Source organism: Nomia melanderi, chromosome 6 (genome assembly GCF_051020985.1).
Source record: "Nomia melanderi isolate GNS246 chromosome 6, iyNomMela1, whole genome shotgun sequence".
Taxonomy (NCBI): domain Eukaryota; kingdom Metazoa; phylum Arthropoda; class Insecta; order Hymenoptera; family Halictidae; genus Nomia; species Nomia melanderi.
Window position 1 is genome coordinate 8,342,444 of NC_135004.1, and position 22,339 is coordinate 8,364,782.

The 22,339-nt window shown below is 39.9% G+C and overlaps 1 protein-coding gene across 8 annotated transcripts in view; it reads right to left on the reverse strand.

Annotated features, from left to right (window-relative positions):
* Positions 1-22,339, reverse strand: part of LOC116431670 (uncharacterized) — a 312,877-nt gene that overhangs the window by 117,157 nt on the left and 173,381 nt on the right. For all 8 annotated transcript variants that reach the window (XM_076368499.1, XM_076368496.1, XM_076368501.1 and 5 more), the window contains one exon: positions 21,824-21,940. In XM_076368499.1, the coding sequence (XP_076224614.1) occupies positions 21,824-21,940 (117 nt within the window). The remainder of the gene's footprint in view (positions 1-21,823; positions 21,941-22,339) is intronic.

The window sequence follows — 22,339 nt, forward strand, 5'->3', positions numbered from 1 at the left end:
CGCAGAATCGTAGTTCGCTGCAATATCAGGCAACCAATTTCTCATATCGCGCTGAAGCGCGTCCGCTAGTTTGCGGTTTATAAATGTTTGAAACGCAAAGGAATGACGGAAAATCCGAAAAATTAAGTGTCCCCCCAAAGCAGTCCGTAGTCTTCCTTTCAAGGATGGCTTTTGATGCTCGGCTCTTGAGGCTGCCCTCTCTAGGTTCAAGCGAAATTACCTCGGCGGTCTTCGTAAACAGGATACTTGAGAGGATGCCGGATTATAATCCCAAAGGGGACACACTTTCGCGCAGGCTCGTAGACGGTGCGCCTAAAGTTAAATGTGATTTGCTTTATCCTCGCTCGACAGATAGAAATCGCACACACGTCAATGTGTTTTTCCGTGGGCGTACCGGACTGCAGCCTCGGAAAACTGGAATTGCACAGCGGAGAACGTGCTTTAAGAAGTGTTTGTACAGTAATCGAATCAATTTGGTTAAAAAACGCTTTTTACAATTTTAGCTTAAAATTTTGTTCTAAATCTAATAATTTTTCCTCAATTAACCCCTTGCCGTACTTTAACGAGTTTGACTCGTGATAAAAATTTTCGACCAAACATAAATATCACGAGTCTGACTCGGTTGGCAAGGGGTTAACTTTTCTACTTTTCTTGGAATAACTGTAAAATTAATTTAGTTGTATATGTTTTTATTAGATTATATTAAGTAATTTAATATGTTCCATTGAGTTGCCTTTTAGTAAAAATAAGTATATACGAAAAAATGGAAGAATTGTGTTAATAGCTTGATTAAAAAATGACTTGCGTAATTCCGATGAAATAACGAATTCAATTTCTCAATTTCACATAATATAAAAATAAGGTTACAATCTGGCCTTTGTAATACATTGCATACGTCATATTACAGAAATCTGTTTTCTATTTATTTTCTTTTAGAATCGTTGTAGTAAATGAGAAAATGGAACTGACCAGATTCTATGAAAATTTCCATTGCTTTTTTTTCGTACGTTGATCGTCGCCGATTAATCCGACATTTTTGTCCCTCCACGTCGTGTTCAATATTTCCAGGCATCGAGAATATTCTCACGGGAGGCTCGAAAGTCGACGGATAATATTGTGCTGTTTCCACGAACGCCGAAGGGAGTCTTGAAATAATAGACGATGTCCTCGTTTCGCGCCTCGCTTCGTCTCATCGTTCATGGAAAGTATCTGAACGCTCCCTCCTGATTACACTAGAGATGGAAAATTCTGTTCGCACTTTGTAAGACATTGATAAGCTCGTTGAAATATTGTCTTTCTATCGAGATCTTGTAATTATGAAACTATCCACGCGTATTAATACATGGAAGGAGGATCATCTTACAATATATTTCTATTAAATTGTAGACTAACACCTAATGGTTCTTATTACAATTTACAACAGTACATTGCTTTTAATTCTATTTTTGTTAATAATTTAAGTAACAATAATAACTTTTCTTAAAAAGTTTTACATTTATCCTGTATAGTTCGAAATCTCTCGATTCTACCGTAACTATTTATGCAATAATGTCGCTCCGTAACGTGTTACGTAATCCTTGCTCCCTAATAATCCACTTAACAGTCGAGAGTCTTGAGTCCCTTCAATTTTGAACGAAGGATAAAAGGAACACGGTTCATACGAAAATGGCACAAATGGAAATATCCCGTACCATCCGCCGTGGAAATGTTCACTGCCGCGAATACCTGACAAGATATTACGACCGAGAGAAAAAAGAGCGCTAACGGCATCAAATTAAAATAATATGATCGTCTCCGTGTTAAAACGTCCCCCGTCGAGTATATTTGGTAATGACGTCGACCGGGTGACACCAACTCCGCGTTATCGTCGCTCGGGTCACGTAGGCTACGTCTAAAACTGGTATAGCTTTCATTTGATACGAGCTGAGGCAGCAATGGTCATCCTTTATTCCCGAGGTCGCGAACAGATTTAGAGACGAGGAACGTGAACTGGAACGAGCTGCTGCCGAGGCTTCTGAATTGCTTCGTTTTCAGAATTGTCGCGAGACTACGTATCTATATCCGGGCGTCACTGTTTCCCGCTATAGAAAATTCAGACAGCTTCTCAATTTTATCAGCACGTTATTTCTAATTGTGGCGTTGTCTTGTAATTGGACTGATAAACAGAGCTGCGTTGCTTTTCCGAATTTTTCAACTGATGATTTGATGTCTTATCGGTAATGAATTATTTCGAAAATTTTCGTATTCACGCGTAACATTTTCTATCTATTGTTGCAAGCAAAATAATCATATTCTGTCTCTTATTCTCGTTTTGCAATATTGGATTTTGTAATTTTTAAATCACTCAAATTGCGGAGTCAATTTGAAGTTAAAAAATATGCTTTGTAATTCATATGTAAAGCAAATAATAACATTCAGTAAATGTTTAATTGCCCATTGAAACGTGAAATGTATTCAACGTGAAGATTAATCATTAATTGCACACGTCATGCATCTCATTATATCTGCGTTTTCGTGCATGATGGGAACGCCGAGGTGGTACCATCATTAATTAAAGAACCGATATTTGTAACAATTATACTCCAAACATTATCAAACTTATTGATTAATATCTTGGTGCGTGTAATCATCGGTCGAGTAATTAAGTTGATTACGGTATAAACGATGTTCCTTTGCTATTGTTCCTTTTTTGATTTCGATTACATTTCATTTCATTTAATTCAACCTTGTGTTTACCGATCTTTGTACCAAATATTTACATGTGAAAATATCCTGTAGAATTTAATGAATCGATTTATATTCCTCGTTGCATGTAATTGAAGAAAAATAAGTTTATAATGAATGATTATTTTTACTGTTCTCTACCATTAAACACGATTCGGAGCTCAGAAGCGAGAGCTGGTAGAACGTAGAAAATTTCCGAAGCATTTTGGTATCGAAGGAACTTAGAATATTTTAGCAAGCTGTTAAAATGCATAGGGGTTCAACATTTTTCAGATCTCCACTAGTTTCTCGCAGTCTCCTAAAATATTCTTGCTCTCGCCGACATCAACGTACTTCGCGAATTTCCGTAGTTCAGTCAACGGTTATGCCGGCTACGACAGTTACGAAGAATTTTGAACAATTTCACTGAGCTGTCAGGACGTATACGTCTGAGAATTGGAATAAGTATGGGACTTAGAAAATTTTGGCAATGCGTTAAAACTTCAAACATATTCATAGCACGATACCGCAGCAGGTAGCTGAAGTTTCCGAAGTTGCATATCTTCATGTGTCTTCAAAAAAGTCCAAGTTCGATCGAGACCTGTACTACACCTATGTTTAATTTCAAAACTGAATTCTTATAAACTTTATGCATTCGAATTCCATTATCTAATAATCAAACCTGTAGCATAACGAGATTACTCAAAGAAATTACATTTCTAAAAAATTGGAAATGAATCAAATTAGCTACCAAATAAATGATTTACTGTTTAATGGTAATATTGATTAATAGCATGGCAGTGCAACTTGATATTTATTTTAAATGCGAAAGGTGAGTAATTGATCAAATGCTAGATCACTTTGAAAAGAAATTCCAAAAACGGTGTTATCCACTTTGGTTAGGGACTGGATGAAATGGCGGTCACTTCTTTAGCCCCGAACTGTACACTATCGGGGTTTTTACGTCTGGAAGGGCATCCTATAAAACGGAAACGGCAACGCGCGGAGGTTAAGCGGGGCGCAAAAATTAGAACGAAAGTTCCAATCGCGCCCCTGGCAAACCGTACGTGATTGGCGTGACAACGGTCACGCACGTACTCATGGTCAGCTGGTTGCGGTGTAACTCGTTTACGCTGTTTCGATCGTACGCAAAGTGGAAGTCGTTAGTTTACAATCCGGCGGCCAGCAATTGCCGTCCATTCTGACGATTCGCGTGCGGTAAAAGGATAGAATTCGCAATTGCCGCGTGTCCCGGACAATCGCCCCGAGGAAGAGTGAATCGGAACCGTTCCCGTACGATGAATAAACCTCAAGTGCCGAATTCCTTTTCACGATACGCGCCGACCAGCCGGATTTTCAATTTTCGACTAAATGAAATTTCAAAATCGCCAGTTAAATTTTAATTCCCCCAGTTTAATTACAAATAATCGCGTCACAAATATCTCCATGTTCCAATTATTCGAAAGCTTAATAACTCCACAAACCAATATACTAACGCAATCATAAAACAGTAAACTTTAATAATAATTTCATGCAGCAACGCGATACACTTTACGATTCCCGAATAATTCAACCAGAAACTTGGAGCAGACCGTCGCGAGTGATCGATGTATGCACGCGGAAGTCCACCGGCCCGAACTCTGCCGAAAATTTCAACGGCGGAAGAACGTATCTGGGCGGAATCTGCGCGGCAATTTCCATGTTGGAACATCTCGAGGATGAAACCAAAATTCAGCGGAAAAGAGAATAGCTGGTGTTGGGGCGGTGTTTCGCGGATGCGAACGGTGGAACACGAGAACTTTGCATAAAGATAATCGCGGTTTCGAAACGAGCAACGGGAGAAAGAGAGAAGGATAGAGGGACAGACAGAGCGACAGAGAAAGAGAGAGGGGGAGGAGAGAGAGAGAGAGAGACAGAGAGGGATAGAGAGAAAGGGTCAAGGAGGAAAGACTACTATTTATGCGAAAGTGCAAGCTCACGCCGTACGCCCGTATTCATACAGAGGACGGGTTTAAGTGTTTACAAGGTGCTTGCAAGTTGTGTTACCCGGACGATCACCGGACCAAAACGTTATCCAGAGTAGCCGGTAGCCGCGTCTTAGGAGAATACTGCGGTTTCGCTCTCCGGAGAATGGAAAACGGATTTCCGTGGTTTTGGGGCGTCCAACTTGCCGGCAAGATTCCCGCTTGCCCGTTAACGGGAATAACAGCGCGCTACAATGACGCCGATTAATGCTCGGACCCGTTCCTACGCCGCGTCCTCTCGTGGCCCCCGCTTAATTGGATGTCTCACCTTGACAAGCAGGCAAATTTTATGGACTATTGCGATATCGTTGCGCCGGGAATGAGTTTCCGGAGTTTCGGAGTTGGAGTCGAGGACTGGTCCAAACTGTTTGACTACGTTGACATGTTGCTAGAATTTGGGTAATGCGAATTTTTGTATTGATTTCGAAATTAATTTTCTTGGTGAAATATCGAATGAATCTGATTTTGTTGAGTTTATGAGATACAAGAAGGTTAAGGAAGCAATTGAGGAATCTTGAGTTCCTAATTACTGTTTAGTTAGGAGTATTGTTAGGAAAATTAACGGAGTTTTGACGAATTTTTTTGATTAATGGTGAAAGATACTGTTTAAGAAATTAAGAGAATTTCGGTAATACTATTTACGTTGGTTAATTCATGTCAATGTTAGTGGTAGCCCTTAGGTAATTTTAAATTTAGATTTGTTAGGTTTTAAAACAGTGGAACTGATTTAATTTATAAAAGAAAGAATAACCGGTGAAACCCTCGAGTATATGTAACGTGATCACAAACCCTGCGGAGCCGGACAAAGCATAAAAGGAGGATGCTTTGAAGGGTCGTACACAGAGCTGCATGGCTCGGCAAATCCTAAAGGATGCTTGTGACGCTGACGGACGTTCTTCAAGTATCTTGTGAGGGGATTGCCATGGGGAAACGTTTTCCTCAAAGCCACATTCAGGTAAATCGTTTCAGATAAATCAAAGTCTAACGAAGATCAAAATCAATTAAAGTTCTCAAATGAACTTCTATAAACTATTAACCTCTTCTTCCATAAACATCTATAAACTATTAAATTTTGGACACAGGTTAGCAAAAGTAATTGTCTAGTAACTTATTTAAGTTGAAATTAAATATTATCTTCCCAGCAAGAAAGTTACGGTACCTTTGTTTAATAACTCATCTGAGATTGCTGGCAACAAGTTCGATTCATCTGCAATAGTAATAAAGCAGAAGCATAAACACTTCAAGAAATCCGTATCAGAAAATAATATCCAGGTTGCTGCTAAAGAATCTTTTAACACGGAAATTTATGTTACTTTTGTAAAGCTATAGGTTTCTCAAATTAAAACGTGTTGACACAATAAAATAGAAAATGTACTAATATTAAGGGAGAATATTTTGAAAAACAATGAAATCATGAAATCAAACTTGCGACTTTTCTTATACTTTCCCGAAACATTCGCAGCAACATGACGAACCGAAATTGCAGAAGGTCCAGGACGGTCGTAGCACCAAGGTTGACTCGCTTCCAAGCGATCAGGAATCGTTATCGGTGGCTCAGACGGTCGGATATGTGTCGCGCGGGACGTACGATTCATTAGCGACGGTAATTTAACCGGCGCGATCGTTTAACCGTCGTCGACGTTAACGTGGAGCGAGTCGGCGTTCCTAACGGGGAGGAGGGAATTTGTGGGTTCGCTTATTTGCCTCCCGACGGTCGCCTATATCGTAGTCCGGTCCGCAACGGAATGTACACAAGAGTGGCCAGATATATCGGCGTCGCGTTTATTAGTTCGTCCGATATCGAAGTGAACCGGTACCGTGTCGTGAACGCGAACACGACGCGCGCCGTGCCGATCGGCCGATCGAGATCAAATATCTGCCGAGCAAACCTCGCCCCAGAATTGTCGCGAATGCTGGGCCCTGGCTGATGAAGTTTACCGGGACTCCTCATTAATTCGGGCTGGATCGTCGTCGCGAAAACCAGTTTAACAAGTACACCAGACCGAGCCTCGCGGCTTGTTACACTCCGCCATGATTATGTCCCCGATATTAGGAGCGACGTATTACCGTTGTAGTACATTGGCTCAAAGAGATGACATAATTAGCTAATGTTGCGTACAGTGAATGTAAGAGTAGGTGCTGGATTTTAATTTTTTATTTTATTATGGTGAATTTCATGTGGGATGTGTGTAAAATGATTTTTCTCTTTTCTGAAGATTTAACTTCTATAAATATGTTATTGTACTGGTAGATAGGTTTTAAGATAGATGAATTGTACATTTTTTAAAGTGATTGGGGGGAATGTAGTGGCTGATTATGCTTCAGAATGTGTAATAAATGTCTCTTTAAGGAGTTGGTATGTAGAGTTGGGAGATTGCTTGATACCTAGAGAGACAGCAATTTTCTGATTAATAAAACGAGTAATAAAGTAGGCTACCTTTTGTTGACTGAAATTCCAAAACAGTATGTAATAGAAGGAAGGTTCTACACTTTTTAAATTATAATATAAATGGTAAAAATTGCTGTGAAAATAGATTATTTAAAGAATCGTGTTACGCTTGGCGATGAAATCTAGTTGAAGCCAAGTCTCATGGCTTGTTACATCGGCGTGATTACATCCCCGGATACGAGTCAACTGATATTAGGAGAGACGTATTAGTGTTGTACGTAAGCTCAAAGAGACGGCATAATTAGCTGCGGTGATTATATTTCCTTGATTACCTTACCGCGACCCGAGGAAACGCAGAGTTCAGTTTGGTTTGTTGCTGAGTGTGTGTGAGTGTACTTGGGACGTGTGTGGCTTGAGTGCATTTGACTCGTGTGAGGGAGGGAGCCAGATCAATGTTGCATGTATGTGCAATTGATTGCTCTGCGAGCAGCGTTTTTAAACGAGTTGGTTCGACCAAGGTCGGTCAACGAGTACGTTGGCGTAATTAATGCACGCCTTGCTCACAGCGAAGTATGTTCATTGTTCCCTAAACCTTTTGCTGCCTTTATTGCTCCAACTGCTGACAAATGCTTTGTAATGTAATGACAAAGTAAAAGACATATATTAATTAAAGATATTAACGATTCTACTAGACTTAGTTTTTTAATACGTTTAAGAAAATAAGAGCATCAGAGATTTCAAATAATTTGGAAGCCATTGCAAAATTGCCTGAAACGCAATTGCCATCTTTCCTTTAGTAAAATTAAATCTTTGCAATTGTTTTGCTGTTCTGTGTTTTTAAATTGTTACTATTTGATTATTACACATATGTAATCTCTATTTTTTAATTGATATTCACTATTAGTGTTGATGTAAATTTTTCGACACAAGTGATTGTTATTAATTTTCTGTTCTGTGGCACGTATCTAGGAAGCGAAAACTTTTGACTCAAAAGTGTGTGAAGTGCATGCCATTTTTGAGATGACATACGATAGGTACGATTAATGTGGAATTTATTTCAAATTCAAAAGGACGGAAGAGAGCTTGAATTATATGAAAATATACGTTAAAAGAAATAATGCATTAACAAATTTAACAATAACTTTTTATATTATTTTTTGTTGTATATATACCTAGTATGATTTATATTATATTATATGTAATGTACGAAATTCTATTGCAATTTAGATGTCAATATTTTTCATTAAAGTAATCATTATCCTTACAGCATCACTCACCGAATTGGAATTGAAACTTCGAAGCAAACTTAAACAAATACGGTCAAGAAAACAATGAAGCCGGATACGCAAACAATTACTGAGAAAAAGCAATCCAAATCATTCCTTTCGATTAAATACAAACTTTCCCCCATACCTTAACACCTTCATCGTTCATCTTAATTTTCAACGTAACCGTCATCGACCCTCGACAATCAAGCGTTCATTTAACCTTTTAAAACAGTAATTTCCAAAATAAAAAAGGCGTCGAGTGATTAAAACGTTCTTCATAAACAGCAGAAAGGAAAAGCGAATCGAACACGGTAATTCTCTTTTTCTTTCCCGTTTGTTTCGCTTTTTCCTTTTCCTTTCCGAGCGACGAGAGCCGATTTACGCGAAAGGAAACGTACGTGAAGGAGGTCAGATGGCAAGCGTATTTAAAGCGGCGGACGTGTCAAAGGAAAATTAGTTTTGGATAAGAGGATCAAAAGGGCGGGCCGTGTCGACGAACTTAATATCGGTCGCGCGCTACCGGAATGTCGACCGGTTCCCCGACCGAATTTCGACCGTTTTTCCTCCCGCTTCTTTCCGCTCGCGTCGTCGTTTCAATTCGTGCTCTGCCCGTCCGCCCCGTTCCCTTGACTTCGTTGACACTCTCGCCCCCGGAAATTCCAACTTTGTCGTCGCAGTTTCGGCCAAACGTTCCTCCGCCTCGCCCAGCCCCGCCGCGCAATTTACCCTCGGCCCCTTCAACGTTTCACGGCTCGTCGGTTACGATCCTCGAAATTTCTCCTAGTGTCTGGGAACAGGAACCTTACGATCGAACGTTTTAACGCTTCCCGGGAACGGCACGACCGCCGACGCCGCCGGTTCACGATCGTTAGCCGGTTTAGCGCGGCCCGCTCGATCCCTTATCTACGGCGCGGAATTTCGAACGATTTGCATTCAGCCGCGGGAAGGATCCCGTTGATTCATCTTCGATTACACAGACTGGATTACGCCGGTGACAAATCCCCCTACGGCGGGAACGCCGGGGATAAATCTCGAAAAATCTGGGAGATCGGCCTGCGATCCACCCTGATAGATAGGAGGGATGATCCGCTTTCAACACCTTTTCACCGAAATTCTGCGGGTTCTCGTCCATAAGTCGAGCGGAGTGAAACGAGCAACCAAAATTCTAACTGAAATTCGTTGATCCAGAAAGATACTATTTATGAGGGTTGAAAAAGTAAAGAAGGGAAATATTATTCAGTTCGCATGAATTGAAGGAAAATATTGTTTTCTATTTGTGAACGTTCAACCCCTATCACGAAGATATAACTTTTCTTCAACCATTATTTACAGTAAAACAACCCTTTTGGATCTACGAAAGAATTAAGAGGTGCAGGGTTAAAAAATCGAGCTTCATTAAAGTTTCCAATTTTCGCAGCTAACCCAGACTTATCCTCAACATTCTTTCTCAGACGTAGCAAATGAATATACGTCGACTCCGGAAACGCATTAGTTTACGTCGCATGACCAATACATTTAATCTCATTTACATTCCCCTATGGCGTTCGCTTCTCACCCCTAAAACAAAACTTTCAGCGCGTAGAAGATTTATCGGTCGAACCGGCCCGCGCATTAATTCAATGGAAAAGCATTCCGCAGCGAGAGAAAAAACTTCATAAAGAGAATTCGCGCGATTAATCAACGTCCGGTAAAATTCTGAGTGCTGCGCAGGGTTCATTATGGAACATGTTTCACGCGAAGGTGATCTCGAGAGCAAGGAATTCCAGCGCAAAGTTGCCGTTCGGTCTTGGGGGTTCTTCTGAATCTCTGAGCACGCGAGCCGCCGCGCCGTTTATTCCTGTGCCAAACATACAAGCGAAATAATTTTAATTACAAAAATAACTGGAACGTGAAATATCATGCAGCGACCCGCGGATACTTAAAGATCCGTGGAGCGCCGGTAAGAGGGAGCTATTTTCGAGGATGCCTATAACGTCGGGGATTTCAAACGGCGAAGAACGAAAAGAGACGAGCGGAAGGATGGAATAAGGCGCGGGGGTGTGAGAGACGAGTCGGACAAGGAGAAAGGAAAGGCGCGAAGCAATTAACGATACGAAAAACGGTCGTCGTCGCCGCGTAGAAGTGACCGTGTAATGGGACACAGTGCTCCGCGACGAAAAATGTAGCGACACTTCGTCGAAAAGTCAATTCACTGTTACCAAGATCTATTGAATTTATAGTATTACATCTTTTCAAAAAATTAGGAGGCAAGATGTTAGTGAATTGGTAATTAGTCAATAATTTACGTATTAATTTATGTAATAATTTTTGTATAATAATAATAAATATAAAATAATTTCGAGAAAATTAATAGTGATATTGTTGTTAAAGAAATATCTTTTGCATTCTTGTTTATCTATTTATCATTAAAATATTAATACATTATTCAGTCTTTTAGTGCTCAAAAATATCTCTCACAGTTCAAAAGTTATACAAAAACATTACTAACCTTTTGAATCCGGATCACTACGCGAAACAAACGTCTATCGTTAGCACTAGTAGAGCCGCATAATCCGCGGGACGTGCATTCATCTCTGATTCGCTTGCAGCTCATCTTCAGCCATCGCAATATGGCCGATTCAATTTATCGCGTCGCGCCGATCGAACGAAATAATACCGTGAAACAGACGTCAATGTAGATTAAAGCGAAACGTCCATATAATTATCACTTGTCCCCAGAGTATCAGGCATGGAAAAAGAAGTTTCAATAAAATCCGCGTCTCTGCTTTCGAAAACGATATATGTGGGTACGTGACGCCAGGCATGTCCCAGGAATCTGTTCCTAGCTGGAACGCTGGCGTCCCCCTTTACACGCACGCATCGTTGTGTCGATGTCCGCGTGTGTGTTTCCTTTTTTCCCGTGGAAACGTACGTACATATATAAGAATGGTAACGTTGTTCAAAGGCAACAGTGTACGCGCGAAAGGAACGTGCGCCGCGGCACAATGGTATCTAAAAGTAGCACGATTAACGACTTCCCGTTCTAGCAGGCGAGAGCGGCTGCATCGGGATGGTCTCGTAACGAGGCTACTAAAGCGTGTAGTTAACATTAGCACCATAGTCCCGTAATTTGCACACTCTGGGATCCACTTCTGCCCTCTTCCCGCCCGCCTCCCCACGCTCCCTTTCTTGCGCGCCTTTTCAGCCCCACCTCCCTTTGCTAACCATTCCGCTGTCCTTCTTCCGTCGCGCGAAACCGTGCAACACGCCGCACTATAGGCTTTCCCGTGTCTTCCATTTGCGTCTCCGACAGAGGGACACCGTCGGCGCCATTGCGGAACGACATTGCCGCGTAATTTTCGCGATGAACCGTCGCACTACACCGTTTCTCGCTCTCCTAATGCAACCACTTCCGGCCGCGGCAAGACCGACCGCTCCGGACGGATTGTGGCCTGAGAAATTGGCCGCCACGGTTATTTATATACCGCCCCTAATAGTCGTTTAAGGCACCCCTTGGATTACGGGGGCTTCGTCGTCTGGGATTCTGAGTTTGAATTAATTTCTGCCGTTGAACGATACAAGTTGCTTGCGCGGATTTTGGGAATAATTTCGAGGGTGTTTATGGTTAATTTGTTTTTGTAGCATGAGGGGCTGGTGTCGATGAGATTCTTGATTTCTTCGATGCGGATGCAGGCGTTGCTTAAAATGAACTTGAGAATTGTATAGGGAAAATTGAAGTACTTTACGATGTGTTCCTTTTATTTATTGAAGTAATACTTTGTGGTTTTAACGTGTAATAATACTTATACTAGATAACCCATTTTTTTGTATTTAAATATTGATATACGGACGAGGTGTCTTTTTTTATTAAATTCTTAGAGATCCGGAATTAATCATCTAATTATATTTAACAGCTTAGTATCGGACGAAACTGTTTGCAATGTTGAAAAGCTTCAATTCACATTTTCAGTTCGTTCGTGACCAGCCGGGGGATTATTTCGTGTGCGGTAATACCAGCGCAAGGGGAAATAAAAGTTCGGGCAAACAGAGCGATGTCTTAATCGCGAACTTTTCACAATTTTCCGTTTGCTCTTTGTTCCTTTTATACAAGTTCGCTACGTGGTCATTAAAAGTTTTCGCAGCGGCGTTTATCTTAGGACCTTGACTGGCTTGAGACGCCGTTGATCTACGGCCAGTTTGGTTTCTTAAACGCTTAGGAACGCGATACACCAAAAATGTTTCTCGATCTGCAGCAACGAACATCGAAATTTGGAAAGAATTTTTTCAAAAGGACGTACGTGTCATCCTCATGGAATACTGTACACTGTAAATCTTTTAAATGTAAAAAAAAAAAAGAAATCGATTACCTAGACTCTAGACACTGTAAAACCCTATCGACCGTTTGTTTACAGTGCGATCAAAGAATGCGATGCATTCAACAGAGCCCGAAACTAATTCGTGAAAATTAAACGCCAGCAAGTTCGAAGTTAAATAGTCGAAAGTTAACGGAAGTTCGGTGAAACTCCAGCCAGTTCACCGAGCACCTGCGAGTAGCCGGTATCGCTGGGTTCAGCTTAGCAGTGTGTTTCGAGTGTAACTAATTAATATTAAATGAGAGTTCCGTCGTTCGGCCGTTCCATTCACTTCTCCTACGCACGACCGCTTTATCGTCCGCGTTTTTTCGCTAGCAGCGGTTCTCGCAACTTACGCCGGAAGCCGAGACACAACTGCGGAAGAGCTTCCGTTCTGTATTTCAACGACGGGATCTAAACTTTTCTAACTTCCGCGATTCAGTTGTCGAGAGTCCTCGAAACTCAGCCGCGTTATCCTGTCGTTGAATCATCTTCGACTCGAGTGACGCACGACAGCGGACCCGTCGATGTCAAACAATCGACTCGAGCGCGTACCGATTTATTCTAATCGGTCATAGAAATTAGACTCGTCGCTCTTTGATCAGCGAACAGTAGGGCTAGACTTATCGACGTCAAAGATTCGGTCTTAATAGGATGAAGGAAATTGTAGGAAATCGATAGGGAACCCGATCCGAGCAATCTGTCTCGCGACCCTCCCTCCCTCCTTCAGCCCCGCACCTTTCACGGCGGCTCGAGGATACATTTTTCGAGATAATTTCCCGTCAGAACTCCCCCGGGACGGCCGTGCTCATCGGCCGGTTGAAGATGGAGTCGAGATAAGCCGAGCAATATCGAGTTCGAATCCTACGCTCGGTCCCGCGGGGCTCAGCCTTCGCTCCGACCGATTTATTCGACGCTACCTGACGAATATTTTATTAACCAATTAGAGGAATTTATGGGCGACGGTTCACCTCTGCTGATAAGATTTTGCCGAATTCCGCCGGGAGGATTTAGTGGTGCCGCTGAGAAACGAGCGATCGTGTGCCCTTTGCCTCGGCGATTTGAATAGAATTTCATAATTTCATAATAATGGTGAAATATTCTTTTCTTCCGCGGTTCACCGGCGCGCCATTCGTTACGTCTGCAGGTTTTGAGATATTGCCGGTCTTCCGCTATTCGGAACCTTGAGAATGTATCTTCTGATACCGGCCTTGGTTTAATCACTTCAGGATCAAGATAATGATATACTGTTATATCTGCTATTCACGTGAACGCTTGCAATTCTGCATTATGGATGCCGTGTTTCCTTGCTTGCTACTGGATTGTGATCGTCCGCGAGTCTAAATAACACGTGGATTGTACAAAATGCATTAATATTATCGCGAGAATATATTTCATGAAATATTATTAGAGATTGATGATACGAAAAACTTCAGAGTTTTATGAATCGCTTATTCTTTTTTGCAAAGACAAAAAGTAATAATTACTTATTATCTGGTATCGCAGTTCTTACGTTACATTATTATCTAGCTATTGAACATTTTTATTCGACGTTAGGTGTTTGATAAATTATAACTGTTTTCAAGTAATTTGGAAACATCAAATATCAGTGATCCTAACAATGTAGGGTTTCAGAAGTCAAAATTACCCAAATGTGTCGCAAAGCACATTTTCCGATCATAAGCGTATTTTCTTAATATATACTTAATTTATAATCTCTATAAAAAAGAAATCGCACGGAAATATATATAAAACAACCATAGAGAGACGCAAGGAACAACAATGTAAAAGGTCAGTCCGCAGTAACGCCAAAATACGATACAAGAACGCGTCGAGTCGTATTTACAGTTTTGCTCTTTTTTCCGTAGTAACAACCATCAAGTTAAAAATGCACAGGGGCAAGGGAAGTCGACCGCACGCTCCTCTTCGGTCCTTCCAGGAGACATAATAGCCGTACTTCCATGTCCGGAAGATTCAGTAAACATAAAATGTACGTCTCACTTCTTCGCGTTCTACTTTGTTTGTGTTCCTTGTTGCGCGACTCGGCCAATAACAAGGACGTACTGATACTGAGCCGCCATAACTACCGGGGCGAGTGCCGCGAGTGGACATCTCCTTGCTTCTATGCACTTTTAAGCTGGTGATCACTATTACAGAGAAAAGAGGCGAATAATACCGCCCGTTGCACGAAAGATGGCACTGGGGCCACTTTTCATCTTTCCTTATCTCATTTTCAATAGCAATTTGCTATTCGTCAATACGATTACACGTAACCAATTAAAACTATAAACAAAGCACATAACAAGCAACCCCTAATGCCCGTATGCCGTTTCGAGTGCTAAGTCTTGTCAGTGAACAACACCTCATTCCTCGATCACAACCCGAGCCCTTTCGATTCTTTCCGTGTACAGTGGAACCAAGCAGAAATATCGCGACAGCACATAGTGCCTCGATTTTGGATCCGTTTTCCGCTTTGACTCGCTTGTCTGCCGCTCTGTCTCGGACAAATTCGACGATCGAAAGATGCAGACGTGGCGGGACCCGCATCCATCCAATCAACACGCGCCACTGGAAGAGAAAGGATCCAAGGACGCCGGGAAGTGGGCTTACGCGCGAAACTGAGATCACAATTCGACGGATTCGGTGGATGTGTTTTTCCTCGGCGAGTCTTTTCTCGTCACCGGCGCACACAACCACCGCCGTCGGTGGCACACGACGCGACGCTCGCCGGCTTCATTTCGCGGGATGCGCGTTACGGTCCCGTTGCCTTCAAGCGTTTCACATTTTCCGCGGGGAACGCTTGCTGCGCGCGGTCTTCTTCTTCTTCTTTCGGATTTTCAATAACACTCCGCTCCCTTCCTGCAGCTATCCACCCTCAGCTTTCATTTCGGTCCGGGACGGAATAATCCTTTCAACTTCGTCGCGGAATCGCGGAGGCCCTTCTTCTCTGTTCTTAATGAGGAGCAATATTTCGCCTATGAAACGCTTAATGAATGAAAGAACGACCTTTCTCTAACGGAGAGAAACACGCGCACGACGGATTTAATCTTGGCGCGGTTGTATATTTTATACGGCGGGCGGAAGTGTGCGTTACATTCACGGATATTGCGCGGCCGTATTGGGAAAAGATTTCAAGTCGGTTTGACATTTTGAACGTGTCCGAGATTTAAGAATTTAACGTTGAATGCCTGCCGTATTTATTTGAAAGAAGTGATGCGAGGTAATTCTGTAATGCTTTTGGATTACTCGATTTTCTGCGAGGTTCGTTAAGGGATTAATATAACGTAATAAGTATAAGTTTGTTATAGAATTTTGGATAATTATAATTATTGATAAGAAAGATAAATTGATGGCCATTAGAAAAATGTCAAGTTTCCTGCTTTCAGATCTCTATTATTTTGATTTCTTTTACGTTGATAATGAATGTTTAATGAATATAATTTTAAGTGATACCGGAGAACATTGCCACTAATTATGGAGTAGAGTAGAGATACTTGACATTCATCGTGGAAGCTTGCGATAGATGCGTTTAATTTATATCCTTTTTACTTTGTAGTCAAGAGCTATAAGTACCAGTTCCGTTTTAGTGAATTCGTTTCGCGGCTAAGGGAATTCTGCCTTTGTACCAACGCTTAATACTCTTTCGAAATCTACTTAACTTTTTTCCCGCAGAATATAAAGTCTTCTCGAACCGTGAGACCTGTGTAAATTTTTCATTTAATGATGAACATTAGCTGTATGAAAAAGTTTTACGTTAATAATCCCCAAGCTTTATTTTTATTGGTGTCATAATAAGAATTTGTGAATAATGCAAATTGTACTAATTTGTTAATCACTTGTTTTTGTGAACATACTTTCCTACAATTCGATAATTCGTATTTTAAATATTGTTTAACTGAAGAACCACGTATTTTAAAATTGTTCGACGTTATAGTAATTTTAACCGTTTAATATGCATATTCGAGATGCATGTATTGGTTTTGGCAATTCGAATTTCAAAAGAAACCTCTATTAAAGAAAATGCGTCTACTGGATGGTAGACAGACCTTAAATACACGATACACTGTAGTTGCTATTGGCAGTGGTACAAAACGATATTGTTTTTGGCGTCTTCAAAGTTTCCCCATTTCAAGAAGTCCGATTATACTATGGTCTTATTATAGTTCATATCCTGTATGGAAGATGGCGACAGTGCACGCTACATTATGCGTAATACATTAAAACATAATTATTTTTATGCTCTTGGATTCTGTTTGCCTAATAAAATCTGAATACTTCGTGTTACGTTAAAAGTACACGTTTGAAATATAAGTAAGTGTTTGAAATATGACAGAAAGGCATCTCACGAGGTATAGAGTATCCTTTTTAAATTTTAATTTGAACGAATAATCAGGGAAATCGTTAAGCCTGGTCATTTATGATTTCGCAGTAAAATCGGATTAAACTGTTAATACTCCAATTATCCTGAGATTTGCGAAACGTGTCATCCCGCTCCGTTTCAGTATTAACTTTGGGGTATGACCACTTAATTCTGAAGATTTAATGAGCTTTTGATATTAGTGATTTCATTATTTCAAGATTTATAATGCATTCGTAATTCAGAGGTTTATTAAAATGTTCGCTTTATAAACTTCGGTCAAAAAAGTTATATGTTAATTTGTATAATTTTTTTTGTAATTACAATAGGTACTTATTATAAATTCTCTTAGTATTATTCAGTACTGTGCTTTCAACACAGAAATCACTGATTTCATTGGTTTACAGATATGAACATATAACCGTACTAAATCGAATTGCATGTCGGAAAAGTATGCTCCGAATAAAAACGAAAGATAGATTATATGAATCATTAATAACTCGAAAATTGTTCACCAGGAAACACTGAAATAAATACAAAACGAGGTTGAAAATCGCCAGCGTACTGCATTACGAGATAAGCGTGCGGAATTTGCAACAGCCAGTCTGACAAAAGATTTAAATGGCCGCAATCACGAACAGCTGTTGTCGAAATGAAGTGCCCTGAAGTATAGAATGTCGTGTCGTGCGAATCTGTGACGCCCTTTTAAGAATTCAACGAACGAATTCGGTAGAAACGAGTCGGCAAGCAGAAAAAAAAGAGTGGCAACACTTTTTGACCTGAAAATGTCTGGCGCGTTATTACCAAGCACTTTCACGGAAGTGATTTCGACGAAGGAGTTTGGCCGGTCGAACGATGAAATTTATATAAGTTGAGAAGTCGAGCGTAATGTGGCAAACCGACGGAGCGCGACTGGCATAAATGTGTCGAGTCGTGATTTATGGCGTTTAACTTCGGCTTTGAACTTCAACGATACCTGTCCTTCAATGTGGCACGTAAGAATGCGCAACCGCAACTGCAGACAACAGTCTCGCATAGTTACTTTTAATGCCCCTTTTGACGTTAGGTCAATACAATTGTCTTAACTATTCTTTATTTCTTACTCATTAATTTATAATAACATAGAAAGTAATCAATACTATTGTCCACTATTATCATCTTCTTAATTACTATTATAACTAAGTTTTGAAGTTAAAAGTTTCATTTGCAAATTTAAGTATTTTACATAACGCGTCAATTAAAGAACAGATATTAAAGTAGTTAATGAACTTAAACCATACAAGTAAAGTAAAATATATTTTGATTAATTAATTAGAAAATACGAAGAGAGATAAAAATGTGGATAAATCAATAATTGTTAGTTGAAATGCTTACTTTCGGAGATTCTATTTTCTATGGCGATGTCACTGTAATACATACATATGAGTATACATGACCTGGATGTAGTTCCTCCCTGACAATCACGATTATCGTGGACTCACTATTTATGAAATTAATAAACTGTTCCGTCGTCAGTCGTATCAGTGCCACGTGACCGCAAAACCAGGCCCGAGTGCACGCGTGTAATCAACTTGATTTATTTACTTTGAAGATGCGACAATTCACGCTTCGCCGAAGTTCTACGGTCAAATTGTCGGGTTGCCCGTAAAATTGCCAATCGTCACGATTAGAATGGAGATGAACCACTGGCTCTGGACGCCGTCGATTTCCCGCTCACGGAATAACCGCAGCGGCTCGATTCAGCGACCGAGATTAATCTGGAAATCCTGTCTATTCGAAATTGAAAACAGGAATCATTAAATTCGGCTCGCGTAAAGGTAACGGCCTGTTCAGAGAAGATTTGCTCCAAATTAATCTTCGTTTGTTTTATATTTGTGACGTTCATCTATCTTAATCCTAGATGACTACATTTAAATCAGTGTCATTCTGTAACTAAACATTCGTCTTATAGACTATAAATTAAAAACATATATGTTTTAATATTTCTTCTATTCATTTCAAACAAAGTAGCAAAACATAAGATACATAATATGTTATTAGTATTTAATCAAAAATTAGAAATGTGTTCAAAAGTAACACTTATCTGCCAAGTAGTAACGTGGCATATATTAAAAGTGTGCTTCTGAATTCAAATTCACAGAAGTGGCAAAGGTCAGCAGACTATTCAGACGAATGTTTAGTTACCCGAGGTATTTGTGTTAGAAAATATTTACATTTTATAAAGTGTTTTGTAGCTGCATTAGAATATACTAATATCTTATAAATCTACATCTATATTAGAGGGTATTAATATTTTATAAACAATGTTAATGCTTTATATATAATATTTTATATACAATATTTTATACCTGTATTGAAAAATATTAATATTCTACAGAAATTGCATCCATATATTATGTTAAAATGCAATCATTTTATACAAGTACATTTAAATTATTTGTCATTCCACAGAATTCAGGAAACCTCATTTAGACAAAGGGTAATAAGATCAGTCACGCTGTAAAATTGAGAGCAATGAAACCCATTTATAAGAAATTTCTTTTCAAAGTTCATTTGCATTCTGTCACACATTTATTTGTCCAACTTCCACTAAAATCAGAATAGAATAGCTTCACCTTAATTAAATAAATTTCAGGATTAATTTCATTTATTTATCAAAGATACGGGCCAAGAGGTATCATTCTTAAAAACTGTTATTTAGCTAATGAGAAAAAAATTCATCACGCGGTATAAATTGATTAAAACCTGATTAAAATTTTAAAACTTTTGATCGGTAGCATGCATTCTGAAACGAATAATGAATAAGAGGATAATTGTCCCATAATCTCCACAACGAATGGCGAGTACAACGAGAGTCGAGTGCGGCACACGATCAAGGAGGATGAAGGCTCGTCACGATCTCGCCGACGAAAAATAACCGTGGTCTGGAAACAGTCGGTAGCGAGGAAGCCGTTTCGTTTCGCGAAGGTAAATTAATTTGCATTTAAATGAAGGCACGCAAAAACGCCCGGATAACGCTCCGTGAATGGTGGACAAAGGGAAAAAGAGCCAATTAATTACGACGGCCTCCTCCACCGGAGAAGTAAATTCCATGAATCCCTCTTAGCAAAGTTATTTCCTTCTTTGCTTAATTCCTTCCACGCGAATACATTTCGCTGTTATTTCAAAGGTGATGCTCGCGCCTCGAAATTGAACGATTTTCAAAGATCAGAAGAAAAGCAACTGCTCACCTTTGTAGCATTTCTTACACTAATGGAGCCTCGACGCACGAATAGATAAATCGGATAAAGGTTTAAATCAATTTACCTTTTCCGTCTAACTGTCTTAAAAGGCAAGTTTTTAATATCAAAATATACTGAAAACAGGATTGCAATTAATTAAAACATTGCTTTGTGTCTCGTAAATTTTACATCACTACGTATAGATATGTGATTCTTATACTTGCTTAAAAAATTTAACATCAGTTTTCCACGAATCTACAGTTTTAAATATTTGACTATAAAATTTAACATTGATTTTCAATAATTCTTTAACTCTAAATGTTATAATTCCAAATCAATTTCCTAAAAGATTCTTTTCACGCGACCCACCCCATCTGTAACACTCTGTACATTGACTATTGATTCATTTAATCGAAATAGTAGCGGCAAACAGTAAGAAAGGGAACTTAGCACAAGACGTGTTCCCATTATGTAATGAAGGTAGAATTTCCTCTCTGAGGTCGCTCGCAGATCTTTCACAAAAGCTTTACAGCGCGCGTCCGTGGTAATTCGCGGAACGAAGTTAAATCGATCCCGTAAACCTGCGATTCATCGGAGTGGCAATCTGCCGTTAAAGTTCCGAAATTTGTTGGTAACGCGAGGAACGCGATCAAGACCATTTAATACAATGAAACCCCTTACTTCAAACAATTAACGAACTTCAGAATCACTTACTCTCTTAAGAATCATAATTCACGACTCGATAATGTTTTCAATAAAGCAAACATTATCGAACTCATTCGCACAAAGACCTCCGAAGTCTTACTTGTCGATCCGTCTTCATATTTGCATCCCTTTATTTCGCATGCTCCGCGCAGAGAAGCGCCGTAAGTGTTTCGCAAGGAACGATTCAAGCATATTAACCCTTTGCACTTGTATGTCATGCTAAAGATGACAATACAAATTTGTTATACTTTATTTGTGGTACTGTGGAAAGTACTACACTTTAAAAGATTATACAAATTAAATCTTATTACAACAATAATAAATAAAACAAATATAAAACGTTGAATTCTACGGCTAGAAATTACTTTAATTCATTTCCCTAAAAATAAATACAAGTTTACATCCAACAATATTCAAAATAAATCGAGTGCAAAGGGTTAATTAATCCAATCCGCAGAAATGCTTTAAAGATCCCAGATAATTAATTGATACACGTAATTCTTTGAAAACGGTAAGTGTGTTCAATGTTAAAACATACAAGAAAACCTTGTAATCCGTTAATTAAAAGGGATATGCGATTCCATGCATCAGTCATCCAAATAGTGACAATTCCATCGGAACACTGTATCTTGTACTGAATTTATTTGGAGGGAGGAGTTCTACCGATATAAAATAAAGGCAGTCAAATGAATTTATTTCGCTCGATGTTAATCCTTCACAGCCCCCTTTCCGCCCCCCCTCTTTCCCCTGACCAATCTCCGCCGGACTGATGAAGCAAAACCCTCGCGATCAAATGAAAGGGATCGATAGAGCTTATATACTTACTGCATGTGAAGGACCGGGGCTGGTTTGTCGGAAAACAGGACGACCGGCTGACCGAAACGTTCGTTGCGACCGCAAACTCGAGCGCCGCCTTCTAGTTGAAGCCAGCCACCGTTGCACCTGCGACAAAAAGAGGATACACCTCGGTAACATGACGTTATAGTTGCCTCGCGCTATACTTTGCTTCTTCGGTGTACCCGTTAATTGGTTTTCCTAATTTTCGATTTAGTTGTAGGTCAGCAGGATTTCCGGTAGACCGAAACGAATCGGATCACACGCTGAATAGGGTCGAAATAAGACTTCAGTACACATTTGTTACATCGGAAATAATGTCTTTTATTTCTTGTTTCTCATTTGGAATAGAAAGATTTAAATATTCTTTTCCAGTTTTTATTACTGATGTTTGAGGAGTTTTATTTCTTTACTAAAAAAGAGAAGTCGATCTGATTTGCGTTGGTATATTCCGTTTTTGGAGCTTTGAAATTTTGGAATACCTTTGGGAGTGAAGAATTGGTGGAT